At 38.8% G+C, this 19,830-nt stretch overlaps 1 protein-coding gene and 1 long non-coding RNA gene across 4 annotated transcripts; both read right to left on the bottom strand.

Annotated features, from left to right (window-relative positions):
- On the bottom strand, positions 4,288-8,207 carry LOC107612133. Of its 3 annotated transcripts, none has more exons than XR_002351680.1 (4): positions 8,122-8,207; positions 7,902-8,016; positions 5,152-5,387; positions 4,288-4,309 (listed from the first exon to the last, which is right to left on the bottom strand). It is a non-coding gene; the product is annotated as an uncharacterized LOC107612133 (long non-coding RNA). The 3 variants fall into 3 exon arrangements; XR_002351681.1 differs by lacking the exon at positions 4,288-4,309 and adding an exon at positions 4,316-4,507; XR_002351679.1 differs by lacking the exon at positions 4,288-4,309 and having other exon boundaries at positions 5,097-5,387.
- On the bottom strand, positions 8,298-9,455 carry LOC107612436. The gene is made up of 2 exons (XM_021108421.1): positions 8,923-9,455; positions 8,298-8,858 (listed from the first exon to the last, which is right to left on the bottom strand). The coding sequence occupies exons 1-2, from the start codon at positions 9,145-9,147 to the stop codon at positions 8,766-8,768; spliced, it is 318 nt and encodes a 105-aa protein (XP_020964080.1). The 5' UTR covers positions 9,148-9,455; the 3' UTR covers positions 8,298-8,765.

Genomic DNA, 19,830 nt, shown 5'->3' with positions numbered 1-19,830 from the left:
AAGGAATCAATTAAAAATAAAAATAGTTCTTGTATTAATAAATTCTAAAAATAATCCAATAATAATTCTGAGTAAATAAAGGACATGGAAGAGTAAGTGACAGGTAAGGAAACAAACTAGAATGACGAAGTCTTGACGGAGGTAATAACTCTTCTCAATATCCTGATCCAAAAAGCAATAAAATTAAAATCCTAAGAACTATCAATGTGTAGAGAGAAAACCTAGAGGAGAGAAAAAATCAGATCTAAAACTAAAAATTATGCGGAATGAATGTTGTTCTCTGGTTTCTGCATATTCCCTGGCTCTGGTCTGCTTTTCTGGGCCGAAAACTGGGTCAAAATAGGGCCCAACATCGCCTCCAGCAAATTCTGCAGATTATGCAGATTGCGCACGTCACACGATCACGTCATCCAGGCGTTCGCATCATCCAGCGTTTTGCCTTGCCACGCATGCGCGTTGTCCACGCCTTCGCGTCACTGGTGTAGTTTCCAATCCGCGCGGTTGCATGAGCCATGCGTCCGCGTCACTGCAATTTCCTCTATGTCGTGCGGTCGCGTGAGCCATGCGTCCGCGTCACTTCTCGCTGGTCATCTCTCCTTAATTTCTTGTCTTCCTTCCATTTTTGTAGGCTTCCTTCTAATCTCCAAGTCATTTATGCCCTATAAAACCTGAAACACTCAACACACAGATCACGTCATCGAATAGAATAAAGGAGAATTAAAATACAAAATTAAAAGTCTCTAGGAAGCAAGCTTTCAACCATGAAGTATTTTTAGGAAGGAATTATAAATGCATGCTTATTTAATGAATAAGTGGGTAAAGATTTGATAAAACCACACAATTAAACATAATGTAAACCATAAAATAATGGTTTATCAACCTCCCCACATTTAGATATTAGCATGTCCTCATGCTTAGTTGAAGGAGATAAAATAAATGAGTAGGAACATGTAAAACTCATGCAATACAATGCAACCTATATATATGAATGCAACTATATGATTCTTGTCTACCTGGTTAAAAGTAAATAAGCTCTTCAAGACAATCATAAATCAAATTCCACTAATTCAATTCTTATACAATAAGAACAGATAAAAATGCAAGAAGGTGGCTCATGAAAGTAGGGTAAAAACATAGAATTTAAGCATTGAACCCTCACTGATGATGTATGTATGCTCTAATCTCTCTAGTGTATAGGGTAATCACTCTATCCTTCTCTGATCATGCTTTCTAAATTTTGTTCTTCACCTAACCAATCAACAACAATTAATATACTAATGCAAACATCATGAGGTCTTTTCAAGGTTGTAATGGGGCCAAGGTAAGGGTAAGGATACATATATGGTTAAGTAAGCTTATAAATTGAATCTTTAATTAACCCAAGCTTTTCTAACACACATATATAAATCCTATATAACTTAAATTTTATACCTAGCTACCCAAAATTTTCCTTTCACATTCCATACTCATGTATCAACTTTTATTTTAATTTTATCATACATGCATTGATCTTCGAATTCTTAACTTAACATTGGGGTAATTTTGTCCCCTTATTCAATTATTAAAATTTTTTTTATTCTTATAGTTTCACATGAGCAGGTACCCAAATTTCCATTATATCATCGTGACACATTCCCTCATTATCTTTTGTTCCCACAATTTTCCCATACTTAATTAACACACAATTCTATCTTAAGCTAACCAAAGATTCAACTGGGATATGAAATTGTTTTTCCGCTTAAGGCTAGTAATGTGGTAAAATAAAGAACAATTGGGATTTAAAGGCTCAAAGTGGTTAACAAAGGTAATTGCAGGGGTAGACTTAATTTGGATAAGTGAGCTAAACAAACAGTGGCCTCAATCATATGCAAGCATATAAATATATTAAACATTGGACATATAGGATGAAACAAAATATAAATTACAATCATAGAGAGAAAAACACACAAGAATAAAATCATCATGGTTAAATAATGTAACCATGTAAATAAGCTCAAAATCTCACAGGTTGTGTGTTCTTTAGCTCAAAAAACCATGTTCCAAATATAGCTTCAAGCAGATTTATCATAAAAGTTTAGATTAAAATTAGTGAAATTTTGTTCTAAAAATAGGGTCTTAGAAGAAACTTATTATCTTTTCAATCAAGTAGAACATGCATGCAACTAATCTATTACTATGCAGTCTATCATATTCTACAAAAGAAAAACAAACTAAATATCCTATTTTATTGGTGTTAGGAAAGAGATTTTACCTCCAGAAGTCAGGTACTGACCGACCTCCCCACACTTAAGGCTTTGCACCATCCTCGGTGCCATCTGTCAGGAACAAAGGTGCGCTGGCAGCAGTATCTCCACAGTCGGGACCATCATGGCTCCCTGTGCTGGTAAAGGAGGTGGAGTCCGGGGTGTCTGAGTCTCTGTATTTTCCTTTAAGTAGCTCCTTGAGGTATGTGAATCGGCGCTTGTTACGGCGCTCTCTTAGCTTGGCTTTGTGTTCCAGCCGATCCAACCTTTCAAGTATCTGATGGAGCAGTTGATTGGTTATAGGTGCTTGTGGTGTTGAAGGAGGAAGCTCTTCAGCCGGTTCAGGAGGCTGGCTTGTAGTGGCTGCTGGAGGTATGATATATTTCCCATTAGGGACATACTGATCATCCCGTGGAAGCATGGCTTTGGTGTCCCCAGCTCTGTAGGAGACTCCGGCTGCTGAGACAAGATTTGAGACCAAGGCGGGAAAAGGTAAGTTGTCCGCAATTTGTACGTGTCCCATGGCATTCCGGATGTGTCTTGGTAGGTTCAGAGGCTGGTCTGTAAGGATGCACCATAGTAGAACGGCCATGTCTGCAGTGAAGAAGGACTCGTGGGTGCTCGAAAATACGTAGTGAGACATAATCTGTGCCAATACACGAGCCTCCAAGGTAAGTGCAGAAGCCAATATTCCCTTAGGATGGGAACGATGGTATCCGTAGATCCATCTGCTGCCAGGTAGGGTGATAACTCTGAGAACAGCTTCCCAGTCAAATTGGTACATCTGGCGCTTGAGTGCGGCTTCTTGAAATTTGTCCGGTCCTTCTGGAGTAAGGGGAAGATCTAGAGCCCGTTGAATGGCCTCTTCTGTAACGGGAACTTGCTTCTGTCGGACATAGACAGACTGCAGGGTCGGCAGGTGGAAGTTGGAGTAGAACTCGACAACCCATGAAAGATTAACTTGTCGTGGCTGTCTCTGGAGGAAACCCCATTGTCTTCGTGCAATTTGTGGCTCAAGAAATTCAGCAATATGGTTTGGGAGGATAAGAAGGTGTTCGTTGTTGTAACTCCTTTCTGCTAGGATGGGGAACATCTGCTCACAGTAGCGATTGGTAAATCGCGCAGTGTCCTTTACTGGGAAGGCTTTCTCTTTATCATCAACCTTTATAATCCTCTTAATTCTTTTCGTTGAGGGTTTGACTGCAGTGGAAGAGGGCTCTGCCACTAATGCTCTCTTTGTTCCTCTTCTTGCTGGTGGTTTGGGAGTAGCTTTCTCCTTACCTTTCTTGGTGGTCATCCTGAAAGAGAGAAAAGAGAAAGTATGTCAAAATGTCAAGGGATAGAGGAAGGAAGAGAACGGAAAAGGTGGTAATGAATGCACATTAAAACACTACAAGAAAAACATCTATTCAGGTACACTTGAAAAGTGTAGCCAAAAGTGAAAAAAATGATGCCTTAGGCTACGGCTACGCTTTTTGGGCTACGGCTACGCTTTTTGGGGTGATTCCTATTCGCCCGTTGCCTATTCTCAAAGGCTACGCTTTTCTGCACCAAGGGCTACGCTTTTGGCGTTTGGGAAAAGGCTACGCTTTTCAAGTGATGTTGTCCAGGACCAAAGGCTACGCTTTTCAGCTTTCATTCTTCCAGAATAGGCTACGCTTTTCAACGCTACTACATCACTTGTAAAGCGTAGCCACATTGTATACCATAGCTAATTCAAAGACATAATCTTAAGAAGCAATTAACAATCAAAATATAACTTAAGATAATTTAAGTCACATGAAACTTGTGTCACATATCAATTAAAATGCAAAGTTTGCACTCTATATCCAAAAAGAATTTAACAAACAGAAAATCGTTAATCTTCTAATCTTGGCATAATGACTAAAAAATGTTCTGAAGCACCTTCAAATTCTTCTCAAACACATCTTTTTCATGCTGATCTTCATCACCATTAAGAAAACTCTTGGCCTTAACAATTGTATCAGTGTTCATTCCCTTGTTCATTCCCTTGTTCATTCTCTTGTTCATTCCCAACAAGAATTAATTTCCAAGCAGTTACTGCCCTGCTTACAGCTGCAAATTATCATAATTCAAAAAGAGAAGCATGTAAGGATTTTGCATACTGATTCACCACCATACGCAATCAATACAAGATTATGTTGAAGGAAATGACCGGGCTACTTACAAATATTCTTTTGACCAGTCTCGCGACACATGAAGAAAACAAAATCATAGAACCGAATGAATTCTGAAAAGTATCCCTGGCAAGAGCAACAAATGAAGCACATGTTCCAATTGCAAGTATCAGATTGAAGATTAAAAATACAAGAAAACAAAATTGTTGCTTTTTTATTATTCTCATTAAAGATGAATGCTAAATTCACAAAATCATGCCAATCAGTTTAATTTCTAGTGCAAAAGGGGAAAACGGCGTTGTTTCAAAGAGTAAAGTGAGAATCATCAACCTAAATTGTAAAATTAAAAATGAATTGAGACAGATATATCAATTTTGCACCAATATCCCAAATGCAAAAGGAAAAACCATAAAATAAATAAAACTGTGCTCTTTCCACTGTTATTTAATCATGTCACTCAATCAAACACAACACAACAAAACAAAACAAAACAAAAAATTTTAGGGGTACCAATAATGGTAGGAAAAACCATGGAAGCTGGAAAACAACAAAACTAAGGGTAAATCAAATAAACAAAGAAAGAAAAGAAAAGAACATTGCTCACAAAAGCTAAACAGAATTGAGGTTGTATTATTGAAAAGATATACGTATCGTTAACTAGTCTAGCCATTTAAAAAGTAAATAAAAAATAATCTTTTTAATAAAAGCTAAGAATCCCAATTCTAGAGTCCTAGATTGCATTGAAGCCATGTGAAAAATTGGTCAATTACCTTGATAAAGGACATCATCATCAACATCATCATCTGCTTGAAAGTTATTAGTTTTGCACTTGATATTGAACCACTTATTGACCAATGTCTTGGGCCATGAAAGCTTCACTAAATAAAGGAGAGTAAGCAATGGCTATGGCAAAATGCAATTGCCAATGAAGCTTGGAAGCACAAATGTCATTTATTTTAAATCGAGCATTGCTTTTCTTGGAAGCACAAATGCCATTTAACAAATCCTGTTAGTCACATTGATCACTTCAATTTCATAATTCAACACATACAAATTAAGAATATGCACTATAACAAATAACAAGTATTATAGTAGGAAGTAGTCAAATGCAACATATTTCAAGTCTTAATTTAGCACTAATTAAAAAGAATGCAATGTTGGATGAGAAACGAACCACGTGTCTGTGTTGCTCGAACCTTTCACGGAGGTTAGCTGCCTACAAGAAAAATGATTAAATAATTAAATTTAGGGACCCAAAGTAAAAGAAAAAATTAATCAGAAGGGTGAAAGACCCGGTGATATCAATGTATATCAATTTAGCTTAGCTTGTGAAGGTGGGAAGTGTGAGAACTCATCATCAAACAGAAAATTATTGAACAAAAAGAAAATGTCAAGAATAATACATAAAATCATAATTAGTTTTCTATTTCAAAATTCAAAACAAAACTGAATACAATGCTATAAGGGAATCACAGATACAGGGAGAATTTTACACATGTATCAGCACACTAGATTAGTGATGGCAACATCAGGAACAGAAGCTAGCACCAGGATGATAGGGTAAGATGAAGGGTCTTGCGAGAAAGCAGAGGAGAAAAGATAAACAGATAAACGGGTAATAGACAAAGATAAACAGATGCACAAATCCAGGCACAAATTCAAAAGTGCAAAAAAACAGGAATTCTAGCAAAGAGAAGTGCACAAAACTAGAATTACAACAACCAGAATTGCACAAACAATTTTCAGCCATAACAACACAACTTCAAGTGTTAAAGTGTCAATAAATCCAATAACATATGATTTTCAGCCATAGCAATTAACTTAACCATATGCAAATATAAGAGGCATAACATATTATACATATACCTAATATATTATACATATAAAAAAAAGGGGACAAAAGAAATCCTAATATATTATTATTTATTTTAAATAGGAATCCTAAAGTGTAATTTGGTTTTGGTTTTGCAACTGCGTTCTAAGAATTTAATTTTATATGATTTTTTAAAAATCGGCTACTGATTTAGTACACTTCAGAAAAACAGCAAGCAGTAACCAATTTAGAAAAATCATATAAAATCCATCTTTGGTTGGATTCTCCTAAAGTTTGGTGTGATTGAACACGACTTACCCATATTTCACCCAGTTCAAGTCCCATGGCATTTTCACTTCTCTAGAAAAAGTTATGCCTCTCGAAATATGGTTTTATTTTAAGGAAAGGGTGCTGTCACAGCAGTGAACAGCCCTGCTTCTAGAAGACACAACTTTCTCTATAAAATTCAAATTGTCATGAAATTTGGACATCAAATACTAGACATCCTAATATTTCATTCCTCTTTAGTTTCACCTCCAAAGAGTTTCAGAGTATTGAGATATGTGGTTTTGAAGTTGCTATTCCAGAATTCGTACAGCATTATTTCTGCAGAAAATGACCATTTTCTAAAAATCATATCTCCCAAACCACACATCAGAAAATTCTAAAATTTTAGAAAAATAATTTAGACATCTTAAGGTTTCATAGGAAAATAATTTTACTCATTTTTAGTGGCTAGATTGCTCCCCGTTTTGTTCACAAATTGCTGCCCGAAACTGCATAATTCTGCAACATGTAACCTCGGGTTTTGAGAGGTCAAAAATTGATTCCTAGCTTTTCACTCACTCTAACCTTGCATTCTAACTTTCTTTTACCTATTGTAACTTGTTGGAAAGATTAAATCAGCTCCAAGTGTTCAGGATTAATAAATTACCATTTTTTGTCACTTTTTACATTTAAGCGTACTCATATGAAATCAACAATTTCTGCATTACTCAACATAGCAATCCAGCCACAAATCACTCAAACAATTCACATATATTATCATCAATTTACTGCATCATATATAACAAATAGACCAGCATAATCTCAAATAATCATTAGCATGTATCATCAATTAATTCAATCATGAAACTTGGCTTCTAGCCTTTCAACAAATTCTGCATTCTAACAAACTTGGATTTTACATGTATAAGCCTATTGCGCATTTCATCAAACAGCTCAAGTGCAAAATCACCTGAAGGAGCACACAATCAATAAGCTCATAAATCAAACCAGCAACATTATTAACAAAACGCGCAGGCTTCCTATCTCTATCTCAGCATGCATATTTCTTACCATAACAAAACAGATCATCCAACATTCAAAAACAAAAACAAGTCTTTATATAGATAAACAAAAATCAATACATTCAAATAAAGCATCAATACCTTTATATAGATATTTTACCTCTCGAAAGTTATAAGCTGATATAGTTAGGTGAGTGTAGTAATTAACTACCACTTTTCAACAAAAAATTAGCAACTTCAGCTAATTACTTTTCACTAAGATTTCTAGGAATGTAGAACTATATATAATAAGAAAACATCACATCAAATTAATTAAGATTAAGAAGAGAACTAGATGAAATTAGTGTTGTTGGTTGGGTTAGTTGCAGCCTGATTTTTATATTAGAATTTAATCATGATGAATTGGAAAAAAATATACCTTAGCTGCTCTTGTTCTTGCCCTTGCCCACCTTGACACAGCAGATTCTTGTTTCTCCACATCAAAAAATAAAATTGAACTCCTTTTAAGAGCAGCAAAATCCAATGCCTTCCACCTTCATCATTCAAAAACATTTAATTATTTACATGTATAAGATAGAAATTTAATCAAACACCTAGGGCGCACCAACAAAAAAGGCATGTTTTCATGAAAAACTAACCATAGTTCCTCCACCACCACAGCACAATCTGCCAAGTTTCTTCTGGTACGGTAACTCTTATTAACCTTCTGCAGCTTGGTGGCAACTGCATCAAGCTCGCTTTGGAGAAAAAGAAATTAACAAAAACACAAAAAATGCTTGACAATTAGTACTGTAGAAGTAATCGTAGTCAAGGAATCAAATTTTTGGATGCTTTGGTGGAATCAAATTAGTACTGTAGTAGTAATCGTAGGCAAAGAATTTATACAGCTGTTTTTATCCATATGTAATGTAATTGACTCAAAACTCGGCTAATAAAACTCTTATTTCCAGTGTGTTTCATCAAATAACAGTATTATACATTCTAGGACCAAGTTTTTCCCTTTTTCCTATTTGCTGTTATTTTTTTGACACATTTTAATTGGCTATTATCACTAAAATTCAAAGCATCTATGAAAAATAACCAAAAAAAGCATTTGAAAAGCATCAGAGAGGAATATAACTTGAAGCTAGAAATTGAAAGCAACCACTATGTTCAAGGAATGCGTATGAACCAAGACATAAATCAAAATATTTCAGTGTGAAACCTGTTCTTTTCACTAATTTTTTCTTAAGATGCTAAACTAATTGAAAACCTAAAATTCGAACCCAAAACCCCCAAAAATTCACAGAACCAATTGAAAATTGATACATACCTTCTCTATCTTAATTAGCCGTTGCAGTTCATCATCACTATCAAAACCATACCCACTTTCGAACTGAAAAGTGAAAGCGAGTTAGAGAATGAGCGAGAAATGGAGGATACAGAACAGAGAATTTTACCTGGTGACAGAGGATACGACGCTGGTGATGAGCGGCGACGGTGAAGAAGAGATGAGCGGCAACGCAACAGCTTGGTGGCAAAGCACGACGGTGGCGAGACATCCCTTCGAGCTCCTCGGCGGCAGCACAGCAGCCTGACGGTGGCAGAACGACGATGTCAACAAGCCCTAGCAACGGTGATGGAGCTTCAGTGGCAACGGAACACCCCCTTCTTCTCTCCTCCATCGCGTTTTCTCTTTTCCTCGAGCTCTCTCTCTCACTGGCGCTCGACAACGACGGCGGCGGAGCCTTAGCCGGCGTCGTCCTTTCCTTCCTTCCCTCACTTTTCTTCTTCTTCACGTTCTCCCTTTCAGATTTCTTCCCTCTTTCGTGTGTGGGTGGAGTGAGGATGAGGGTGTATGTCGCGTGAGTGAGGGTGACTGGGTGAGGGCAAATTTTTGCTGAGTTTATTTGAGGGTGTGTTGTGTGCGAAAGGGTTGGCAAAGGTGAGGGTTATGTGCGAAGGTGAGAATGGCGAAAGGGTGTGCTTCTGGAGGGAAGAGGGTTTGCTATGCGCAAAGTGTCTCGTGGGTGTGTGTTCTTCTGGAGGAAATTGAAAGGGGAACAAAAAATTTACTAAGTGTTAGGGATTTGCCATACATACATTAGGCATCACTTTTAAAACACACCCAAAACATAATAAATAAGTTACTTTTTAAAAGCGTTCTCTTTGATACGAAAAGTGAACCCATAGATATCAACCTACGGCTACGCTTTATAAGTGATTTCTATAATACCTAAGGCTACGATTTTTAAATGATGCCGCATTTGTGTATCCTTTTCTCTTATAAAAAGGCAACATGGAGAAAAGCGTAGCCTATTCTACGAATAGGCTACGCTTTTCAAATGTAGCTTAAAAAAAGTGTGGCTGAATGGGTATTTTTCTTGTAGTGAAAGATAAATGATGTTAACACATGGTCATGACTACATGTGAAAAGTTATCAACAGAAAATAGCTAGTGCATATGATGACAAGTGAATGCAAGGTGTTTATTGGCATGTAAGCAAAGGCATGAGTAACATAGATCAAACATTTAATGTCCAAGTTAGATTACCACAGAATTCAAACTAACAACCTGTTTGTAATAACAATTATATTAAATTAATAAAATAATAAAAAGAGTTTTGTGAAAAGCAGGCATTTAGAGTAGTAGAACAAAAGAGATCCAAAAATAGTGCACAATGCCATACGGGCATTTTCACAAACACATAGCATGCATGGTAAGTAAGCTACGGAAAATAATAAATGGAACATGCAAGCAACCCTTCAAAAATTAGCATATAATTGCCAAACAAGTTCTTAACAATCCACAAGAAAACCATAAGGAATAATAATGACCCTACTAAATATCTAACACCAATTAAAATAAAAAAAAGAAAAAAAAAGAAAAACATGGAAAATGCAAGTAAAAAGAAAAAGAAAAGGAGAAGAAAACATAAATTAAGAAGGAGAATAGAAAAGTAAAGAGGGGAGAAGAAAAGAAAAACCTTGATAATGGTGGTGAGAGAGAGAAAGTAGAAAGTGAGAAAGAAGGAAGAAGGAAGAAATAAGGAGGGAAAAGAAAAAGTAGGATTTGGGGAAGAGAAAGATAAGATATTTTGGCATATTAGGTTAAGCTGTGCGGCGCAAGCGACGTGGACGCATGGGGGACGCGTTCACGCGACTTGCGCTTAAAATAATTGATGCGGTCGCGTCGGTCACACGGACGCGTGACACATTTTGTGCTACTGGCACGAGGGCAGCCTCGCGCTCGCACAACTCTCTGTTCAAAATGCATTATTGCCAAATATCAGGGTGACGCGGTCGCGTGGTCTACGCGATCGCGTGAGTGGTCATGAGAGGGATGTGACGCGGACGCGTGAGCCATGCGTCCGCGTGGTAAGGCTTGTGCGTTCAGCACCAATCCAGCACCACTCCAGCACAACTTTCGGTCGTGCACCCTTTCTTACGTCGAATTTCAGGTCACGCGTCTGTGTGACCGACGTGGACGCGTGGGAGGCATGTTTCCCATGTGACGCGGTCGTGTGGGGTGATTTGTGCCAAAGGCACGCCTCCAGCCACACTCTCGCGTGACTCTCTGTTCGTTTATTTAGTCTTTCTGAACCACCTGCGACGCTGTCGCGCCGCGTGCTCTCCCTCTTCTCTTGTTTTTTTTGTTAAATAAAATTATATATGCAAATGCAGATGCAAGCGGAATGTGCTAATAAAGAGAAGAGTTATTGGAAAAGAAAACTAAGAGAAAAAGAAAGGAACGATCATACCATGGTAGGTTGTCTCCCACCTAGCACTTTGCTTTAACGTCCTTAAGTTGGACGCTCCATTAGCTTAGTTTTCCGCTGTGAGTGGATCCTCCAAGAGGAAGATATCTAACTCCTTGTTTTTCGTCACCTTCTCACTATGATAGAGCTTCAAACGATGTCTGTTAACTTTGATGAGTTCAGAGCTTGAAGGGTGACTTAGGTGAAAAACTCTGTACGGCTCAGCCTTCTCGACTCTATATGGACCTTCCCACCTTGATCTCAACTTGCCTGGCATGAGCCTCAGTCTAGAGTTGTAAAGGAGGACTAAATCTCCAGGTTGGAACTCTTTCCTCTTGATGTGCTGATCATGTACAGCCTTCATCTTTTCCTTGTACAGCCTTGAGTTCTCATAAGCTTCTAGGCGGAGGCTTTCCAATTCTTGCAGTTGTAACTTCCTTTCAGCTCCGGCTTTCTCAAATCCCATGTTGCACTCCTTAACTGCCCAAAAGGCTTTATGCTCTACTTCAACTGGGAGACAACATGCTTTTCCATAAACTAAGCGAAAGGGACTTATCCCAATGGATGTCTTGTATGCTGTTCTGTATGCCCAAAGTGCATCTTGTAGCCCGGTGCTCCAATCTCTTCTATGAGGTTTGACTATCTTCTGCAATATACGCTTTATTTCTCTGTTTGACACCTCGGCTTGCCCATTAGTCTGAGGATGGTAGGCTGTTGCTACTTTATGAATTATCCCATGCTTCTTCAGTAATCATGTTAGTCTCCTGTTACAAAAATGGGTGCCTTGATCGCTCACGATTGCTCGTGGTGATCTAAAGCAACAAAAATGTGGTTTCTAACAAAGAAAACAATAGTGTTAACATCATCAGTGCGGGTAGGAATTGCTTCCACCCATTTGGAAACATAATCTACAGCTAACAATATGTAAAAATAACCATTAGAATTTGGAAATGGACCCATGAAGTCAATGCCCCAAACATAAAAAATTTCACAGAAAAGCATAATTTATTGAGGCATCTCATCCCTCCTGGATATATTACCAAATTTTTGGCATGGAAAACAAGATTTACAAAATTTAACAGCGTCTTTAAAAAGAGTAGGCCACCAGAATCCACAGTCTAAGATTTTTCTAGCTGTTCTTTGAGGGCCAAAATGTCCTCCACTCTCAGATGAGTAACAGGCCTCTAAGATGGACTAGAATTCTGATTGAGGCACACACCATCTAATTACCTGGTCAGTGCCACATCTCCATAAATATGGGTCATCCCATATATAATATTTAGACTCGCTTTTCAGCTTGTCTCTTTGATGCTTAGTAAAGTTTGGAGGAAAAGTGCGGCTAACTAGATAATTAGCAACAGGTGCATACCAAGGGACTACCTCAGATACTGCTTGCAGGTTATCAAATGGGAAATTATCAGCAATAGGAGTAGAGTCATCTTTAATGTGCTCAAGGCGACTCAAGTGGTCTGCCACTAGATTCTGGTTACCACTCCTATCCTTTATTTCTAAATCAAATTCTTGTAGTAGCAGTATCCAACGTATAAGCCTTGGTTTGGATTCCTTTTTAGCTAATAAATACTTTAGAGCTGCGTGGTCTGATGCACCTTTGGAAAGTAGCTGGTGCATTGCACAAGCCAAAGGGCATACTCTTATAAGCATAAGTCCCAAAAGGACATGTAAAAGTAGCCTTTTTCTGATCTTCAGGAGCTATATGAATCTGAAAATAGCCTGTGTAACCATCTAAAAAGCAATAATGTGATTTACCTGACAGGCGATCCAGCATTTGATCAATGAATGGAAGAGGATAGAGATCCTTACGATTGGCTTGGTTGTGACGCCTGTAATCAATGCAGACTTTCCAGGCGTTCTGTACTTGGTTGCTATGAGCTCTCCATGCTCATTCTTTACTGTAGTGACTCCAGACTTCTTGGGCACCACTTGACTGGGCTTACCCATTCACTGTCTGAGATGGGATAGATGATATCTGCCTCCAGTAGTCTGATCACTTCATTCTTGACTCCCTCTTCTAAAAATATTCTGTGCTCACAAACTTGAGGGTTGATGCCTACTATGTCTTCTAAACTCCACCCAATTACCTTCTTGTGCCTCCTCAGCACACTAAGTAACTGCTCTTCTTGTTGAGAAGTGAGTTTCCTTGCAATGATAACTGGAAATTTCTGCTTGTCCTCAAGGTAAGCATATTTGAGGTGTGGAGGGAGGGGTTTTAATTCTAACTTCTGCTCATGGTCAGGCTCTGGATTGTCTGGAGTTGGCGACAATGGTAAAGTACTTTCATTGTCCTCAGAAAGTGTCCCCACACTCGGACCTTGTCCTATGTACTTCTCTTCAAATTCCTCCTGGTGAACTTCAGCCATGGTTTCATCTATGATGTCACACTGGAAGATAGAATGATCCTCCGGAGGATGCTTCATAGCTCCATTCAGATTGAAGATTACTACTCGGCCATCTATTTCAAAAGAGTATGTTCCTGAAAAGGCATCCAATTTGAACTTGGAGGTCTTCAGGAATGGTCTTCCGAGTAGGATTGACGATGGCTTCTCTGAGTCATTTTGGGGCATTTCCAGGATATAAAAATCAATGGGGAATGTGAGCCCCTTAATGCCCACTAATACATCTTCAGCAACTCCAACCACGGTAATAATGCTTTTATCTGCTAACACAAAACGAGCTGCCGACCTTTTTAAGGGAAGGAGCCTCAAAATATCATATATAGACAAAGGCATTATACTAACACATGCTCCTAAATCACACATGCAGTCAGAAAATATCACACCATCAATAGTACAATTAACCATACATGGACCTGGGTCACTACACTTTTCAGGTAAACCTCCCATTAAAGCAGATATAGAACTACCTAAAGGAATAGTTTCTAATTCATTAATTTTGTCTTTATGTATGCATAAATCTTTTAAAAACTTTGCGTATTTAGGTACCTGTTGAATAACATCAAAAAGGAGAACAGTTACCTCGACCTTTTTGAATATTTCTACCATTTTGGGATCAGGTTCCAACTGCTTCCTGGGCTTCCTTGCAAGTTGTGGAAATGGAATAGGAATGGCGTTTTCTACAGTGTCTGCGCCCTTTGGTGGTTCTTCCTGTGATTGAGCTTCTTCTTCTTCAGCCATGTCATGTATGTCCTCTCCCTCCTCAACATCTTCTATTTCCACTACCTCTTCAGCTGAGGCGTGTTCTGTTGGGTTTGGCTCTTCCTGATTTCTCTCTTGCAATGTGGTTCCGGACCTTTGGGTGATGGCATTAATGCCACCCTTTGGATTGGGTAATGGTTGAGAGGGGATTCCACTAGAGCTCAAAGGCTAGTGATTGGAGTTATTCATTGATCCAATCTATGAGACAAGAGCTTGCAAGGTAGAGTTCAGACCATTTAGAGTAGAATTAAGGTTGTTTTTCATGGCTTGTTGTCTCCGATCAATAGATTATAGTAACTCATCATTAGAAGATGAAGAAGGACAAGTGATCTGAGAGGTCTGCTGTTGGTTGTGCTGTGATCCTTGGAATTGCCTCAGGTGAGGTGCTCTGTAAGGCTGGTTCTGGTTCTGCTGCCTGTTGTTGTTATTATTCCACCTCTGATTTTCCTAATTGTCTCTGCCTCCTCTGTTATTGTTGTCCCTCCAGCCCTGGTTAGAATTATCTCGCCAACCTTGGTTGGAATTGTCCTGCCATTCATGGTTGTAGTTACCACCTTGATTGTATCCTTGATTGGGACGGTCATAGAAGTTATGAGTGGCTGCCACAGTGTTGTCTTCTTGCTGGAGCTGCGGACATTCATTAGTATAATGGCTATAATCAGCACAGATTTCACACACTCTCTGTGGGACTGATGAGCGGATATTTTATACGCTTTTTGGGGATAATTTCATATAGTTTTGAGTATGTTTTAGTTATTTTTTAGTCTATTTCTATTAGTTTTTAGGAAAAATTCATATTTCTGGACTTTACTATGAGTTGTGTGTTTTTCTGTAATTTCAGGTATTTTTCTGGCTGAAATTGAAGGAGTTGAGCAAAAATCTGATTCAGGCTGAAAAAGGACTGCTGATGCTGTTGGATTCTGACCTCCCTGCACTCAAAGTGGATTTTCTGGAGCTACAGAACTCGAAATGGCGTGCTTCCAATTGCGTTGGAAAGTAGACATCCAGGGCTTTCCAGAAATATATAATAGTCCATATTTTGCACAAGGATAGACGATGTAAGGGACCATACGTGATTACAAGTGTGTCACCATATGGTTATGTGGAGCTTCAAGATATTGATTCTGATAAGAAGTTCATTGTCAATGGATGGAGAATCAAGCATTATCTTGAAGGCAACATTGAGCAAGAATGCTCAAGGATGAAGCTAGATTAAAAGCTCAGCAAGGTCCAGCTAAAGACAATAAAGAAGCGCTTGCTGGGAGGCAACCCAGCCATGGGGCATCAATCCTCTAAGCATTTTTGCCCTATTTTTATTTTTATTTGTTTATATAAAGTTCACTGACACTAAGGTACAGAATCATTTGTATAAGTTTACAGGGTTACAAAAGGAATCGGCACACAAAACAGAGTAAAAGAGCTCAATGGCAAGAAAATGCCAGTAAAGGGGCATTTTGGGCGTTCAGCGCCCAAAATGGGCATTCACTGGGCGCTGAACGCCAGTAATGGTAGCAATTTGGGCGTTCAACGCCAGAAATAGCCACCCACTGGGCGTTGAACGCCAGGAATGGCAGCAAATGGGCGCTGAACGCCCAGGAGATCAGCATTTGGGCGCTGAACGCCCAAAACAAGCATTGTTTGGGCGTTCAAACGCCAGGAAGACAGGGAGGAGCCAAATCCATTTGTCCCACACGTATTTCCATTTTAATTTCAAATTTTATGCTTTAATGCATGATTTTTACATGAACATGTCAAGAACCCTGATTTCTAAAATCCTTAATTTCTAAAAATCCATCTTTCCAAATTCAATCCAACTCTTTTCAAAATCTTTTCTGAAAACAAATCTATCTTTTTCACTCAAAAATCTTTTCAACTAATCCATATCTTTTTCAAATATCCATATTATCTTTTTCAAAATTCAGAGTTATCTTTTTCAAAAATCTATCATATCTTTTTCATAAAAATGATTCTTGAAGCAAGAAAAAGCAGCAAAGAACAAAGCTTGCAGAAGAAAAAAAAAAAAAAGCAAGCAGAAAAAGCCAAAAGCTCTTAAAACCAAAAGGCAAGGGCAAATAAAAAGGATCCCAAGGCTTTGAGCATCAGTGGATAGGAGGACCTAAAGGACTAAAATCCTGGTCTAAGCGGCTAAACCAAGCTGTCCCTAACCATGTGCTTGTGGCATGCAGGTGTCAAGTGAAAACTTGAGACTGAGCGGTTAAAGTCAAGGTCCAAAGCAAAAAAGAAGAGTGTGCTTAAGAACTCTGGACACCTCTAATTGGGGACTTTAGCAAAGTTGAGTCACAATCTGAAAAGGTTCGTAATTTCAGGTATTTTTCTGGCTGAAATTGAAGGAGCTGAGCAAAAATCTGATTCAGGCTGAAAAAGGACTGCTGATGCTGTTGGATTCTGACCTCCCTGCACTCAAAGTGGATTTTCTGGAGCAACAGAACTCAAAATGGCGTGCTTCCAATTGCGTTGGAAAGTAGACATCCCGGGCTTTCCAGCAATATATAATAGTTCATACTTTGCACAAGGATAGATGACGTAAACTGGCGTTCAACGCCAGTCCTCTGCCCAATTCTGGCGTCCAGCGCCAGAAAAGGATCAAAAGCTGGAGTTGAACGCCCAAACTGCCATAAAAACTGGCGTTCAACTCCACAAATGGCCTCTGCACGTGAATTGCTTAAGTCTCAGCCCCAACACACACCAAGTGGGCCCCAGTACACACCAAGTGGGCCCCAGAAGTGGATCTCTACATCATCCATCATAGTTTATCCAATTTTTGTAAACCTAGGCTACTAGTTTAGTATTTAAACAACTTTTAGGACTCCAACATATTCTCCATTACTGCACAACAAGTAATCTTTAATTTATGCTCTCTTGGTTATTCACAATTCAACTGATAAACATAATTAACTTCCTAACTAAGATTTACAAGATAACCATAGATTGCTTCAAACCAACAATCTCCGTGGGATTCGACCCTTACTCACGTAAGGTATTACTTGGACGACCCAGTGCACTTGCTGGTTAGTGGTACGCGTTGTGAAAAGTGTGATTCACAATTTGTGCACCAGGGACTAACTGTTGGCTTTGCTGTGGTGGAGAAGGTTGAGCTTGCTGAACTTGTTGTTGATTCAATTGCATCTGCTTCAGTAAGTTGGTCATTTCATAGATACTCTGAGTTAGAGAAGCAGTCTCTCTGCTAGAGGATACTTTTGCAACAGCTTTTGAACGGTTGATCAGTTGCCATACCTCATCAGTGGTCTTGTACTTTTTCATAGACCCATTGTAGGCACTTTCCAATGTGGTCTTATCTTGGGCCCTCATGCCCTGTGTGACGTAGCCGAGTAACACTATCTTATCAATCATATGGTGGGGGCATGCTTCCAGAAGGTTGTTGAAGCACTCCCAATATTCATAGAGAGTGTCGGATTCGTCCTGAACAATCATGGAGATGTCTTTCCTTAGTTTGTCAGTAACTTTAGCTGGAAAGAATTTTTCTAAAAATTCTCTTCTAAGCGTATCCCAGTTAGAAACAGTTGCTGCGGGTTGAGTGTAGTACCACTCTCTCACCTTTCCCTCAAGAGAGAACGGAAAAGCTTTCAAAAAAATAGAAGTTTCATTCGCACCATCGCGCCTGACAGTAGAACAGGCTGCTTGGAAATCTCTTAGGTGCTTGATAGGCTCTTGAGCAGGTAAGTCATGAAACTTAGGCATCAAGTTGAGCAGTGCAGTCTTTATTTCAAAGTCTGTAGCCACTGCTGGGTGATGCGCTTGAAACGGTTGCATTGTGAAATCAGGGGCTCCAGCCTCCTGGATAGTAACTCTCCTAGGTGCTGCCATGTCACCTATACGTAAATCAACTGAATCAGTAGAACGGGGGCTTGTTTCTTCCTCAAATGACGTTTCAGATCCGCCCTCAGAGAGGACTAACCGACGCCGAGCTTGCCTTATACGTGAAATAGTTCTTTCAATCTCAGGATCGAATAATGGCATGCTTGGATCAGGAAGTGAACGCGTCATTTAATGAAAGAAACATGCAGCTTATAGTAATAAAATAAAATAAAATGAAAATAAATAAAATCCAATCAATAACTTAGCACTTTATTGCAACTCCCCGGCAACGGCGCCAAAAATTGACGTGGCAGAAATTGGCGAGGTAAGAGATTATTATAAGAGGCATGTTGCAAGTACAGTTCTTAACTAACCGAAAATCCGTTTATCAATTTAAAAAGGGTTGTCACAAAAATTAAAATTAAAATACTGGGAGTATGAATCCCAGGTCGTCTCCCAACGAGTTGCAGAAAGGTGTGCTATTTCATTAATCAGATGTTTTCTAAAATGGATTGAGTTGATAAACAAGAAATTAAATTAGAGAATTTAATTAATTTAAATAAAAAACATTGACTGGGAGTATATTAGTTGGAAGCCCTATTCGTGTTGGAGTACTCTCAAGATTACTTGATAATTGAAGGTTGCTCTGCTTAGTTATCCCTTACTAGGTAGAGGAAAGTCAAGCAAGTTGGAAAGCTGTTTCTAGTCACAAGTCCTAATCCTCTCCCTTGGGAAGGACTAGTGTCAATGACTAGAGGGTGATCCAACAATAAACCCAATTACAATTTTTCTCTTGAGTAATCCAACTCAAGGTTTCCTTTCAATCATCTCCCAATCATGTTATGGAACTACTCGCTCATTATGTTTGTAAAATCCATGAAATAAGAAAAGGGAATATTGAAAGACATGACAATTAATAATCAAAGGAATCAATTAAAAATAAAAATAGTTCTTGTATTAATAAATTCTAAAAATAATCCAATAATAATTCTGAGTAAATAAAGGACATGGAAGAGTAAGTGACAGGTAAGGAAACAAACTAGAATGACGAAGTCTTGACGGAAGTAATAACTCTTCTCAATATCCCGATCCAAAAAGCAATAAAATCAAAATCCTAAGAACTATCAATGTGTTGAGAGAAAACCTAGAGGAGAGGAAAAATCAGATCTAAAACTAAAAATTATGCGGAATGAATATTGTTCTCTGGTTTCTGCATGTTCCCTGGCTCTAGTCTGCTTTTCTGGGCCAAAAACTAGGTCAAAATAGGACCCAAAATCGCCCCCAGCGAATTCTGTAGATTCTGCAGATCGCGCACGTCACGCGATCGCGTCATCTAGGCGTTCGCGTCATCCAGCGTTTTGTCTTGCCACGCGTGCGCGTTGTCCACGCCTTCGCGTCACTGGTGCAGTTTCCAATCCGCGCGGTCGCGTGAGCCATGCGTCCGCGTCACTTCTCGCTGGTCATCTCCTTAATTTCTTGTGTTCCTTCTATTTTTGCAGGCTTCCTTCTAATCTCCAAGTCATTTATGCCCTATAAAACCTGAAACACTCAACACACAGATCATGGCATCGAATGGAATAAAGGAGAATTAAAATACAAAA

This window comes from Arachis ipaensis, chromosome B08 (assembly GCF_000816755.2).
Source record: "Arachis ipaensis cultivar K30076 chromosome B08, Araip1.1, whole genome shotgun sequence".
NCBI lineage: Eukaryota > Viridiplantae > Streptophyta > Magnoliopsida > Fabales > Fabaceae > Arachis > Arachis ipaensis.
The sequence above is the reverse complement of the archived record's forward strand: the minus strand, read 5'-3'. Positions and strand labels throughout refer to the sequence as shown.

Coding starts and splice junctions, on each gene's coding strand:
- LOC107612436 (XM_021108421.1), bottom strand. CDS start 9,147: ATGGAGGAGAGAAGAAGGGGGTGTTCCGTTGCCACTGAAGCTCCATCA. Junction 8,859..8,922: donor GTCGTATCCTCTGTCACCAG/GTAAAATTCTCT, acceptor TTCACTTTTCAG/TTCGAAAGTGGGTATGGTTT.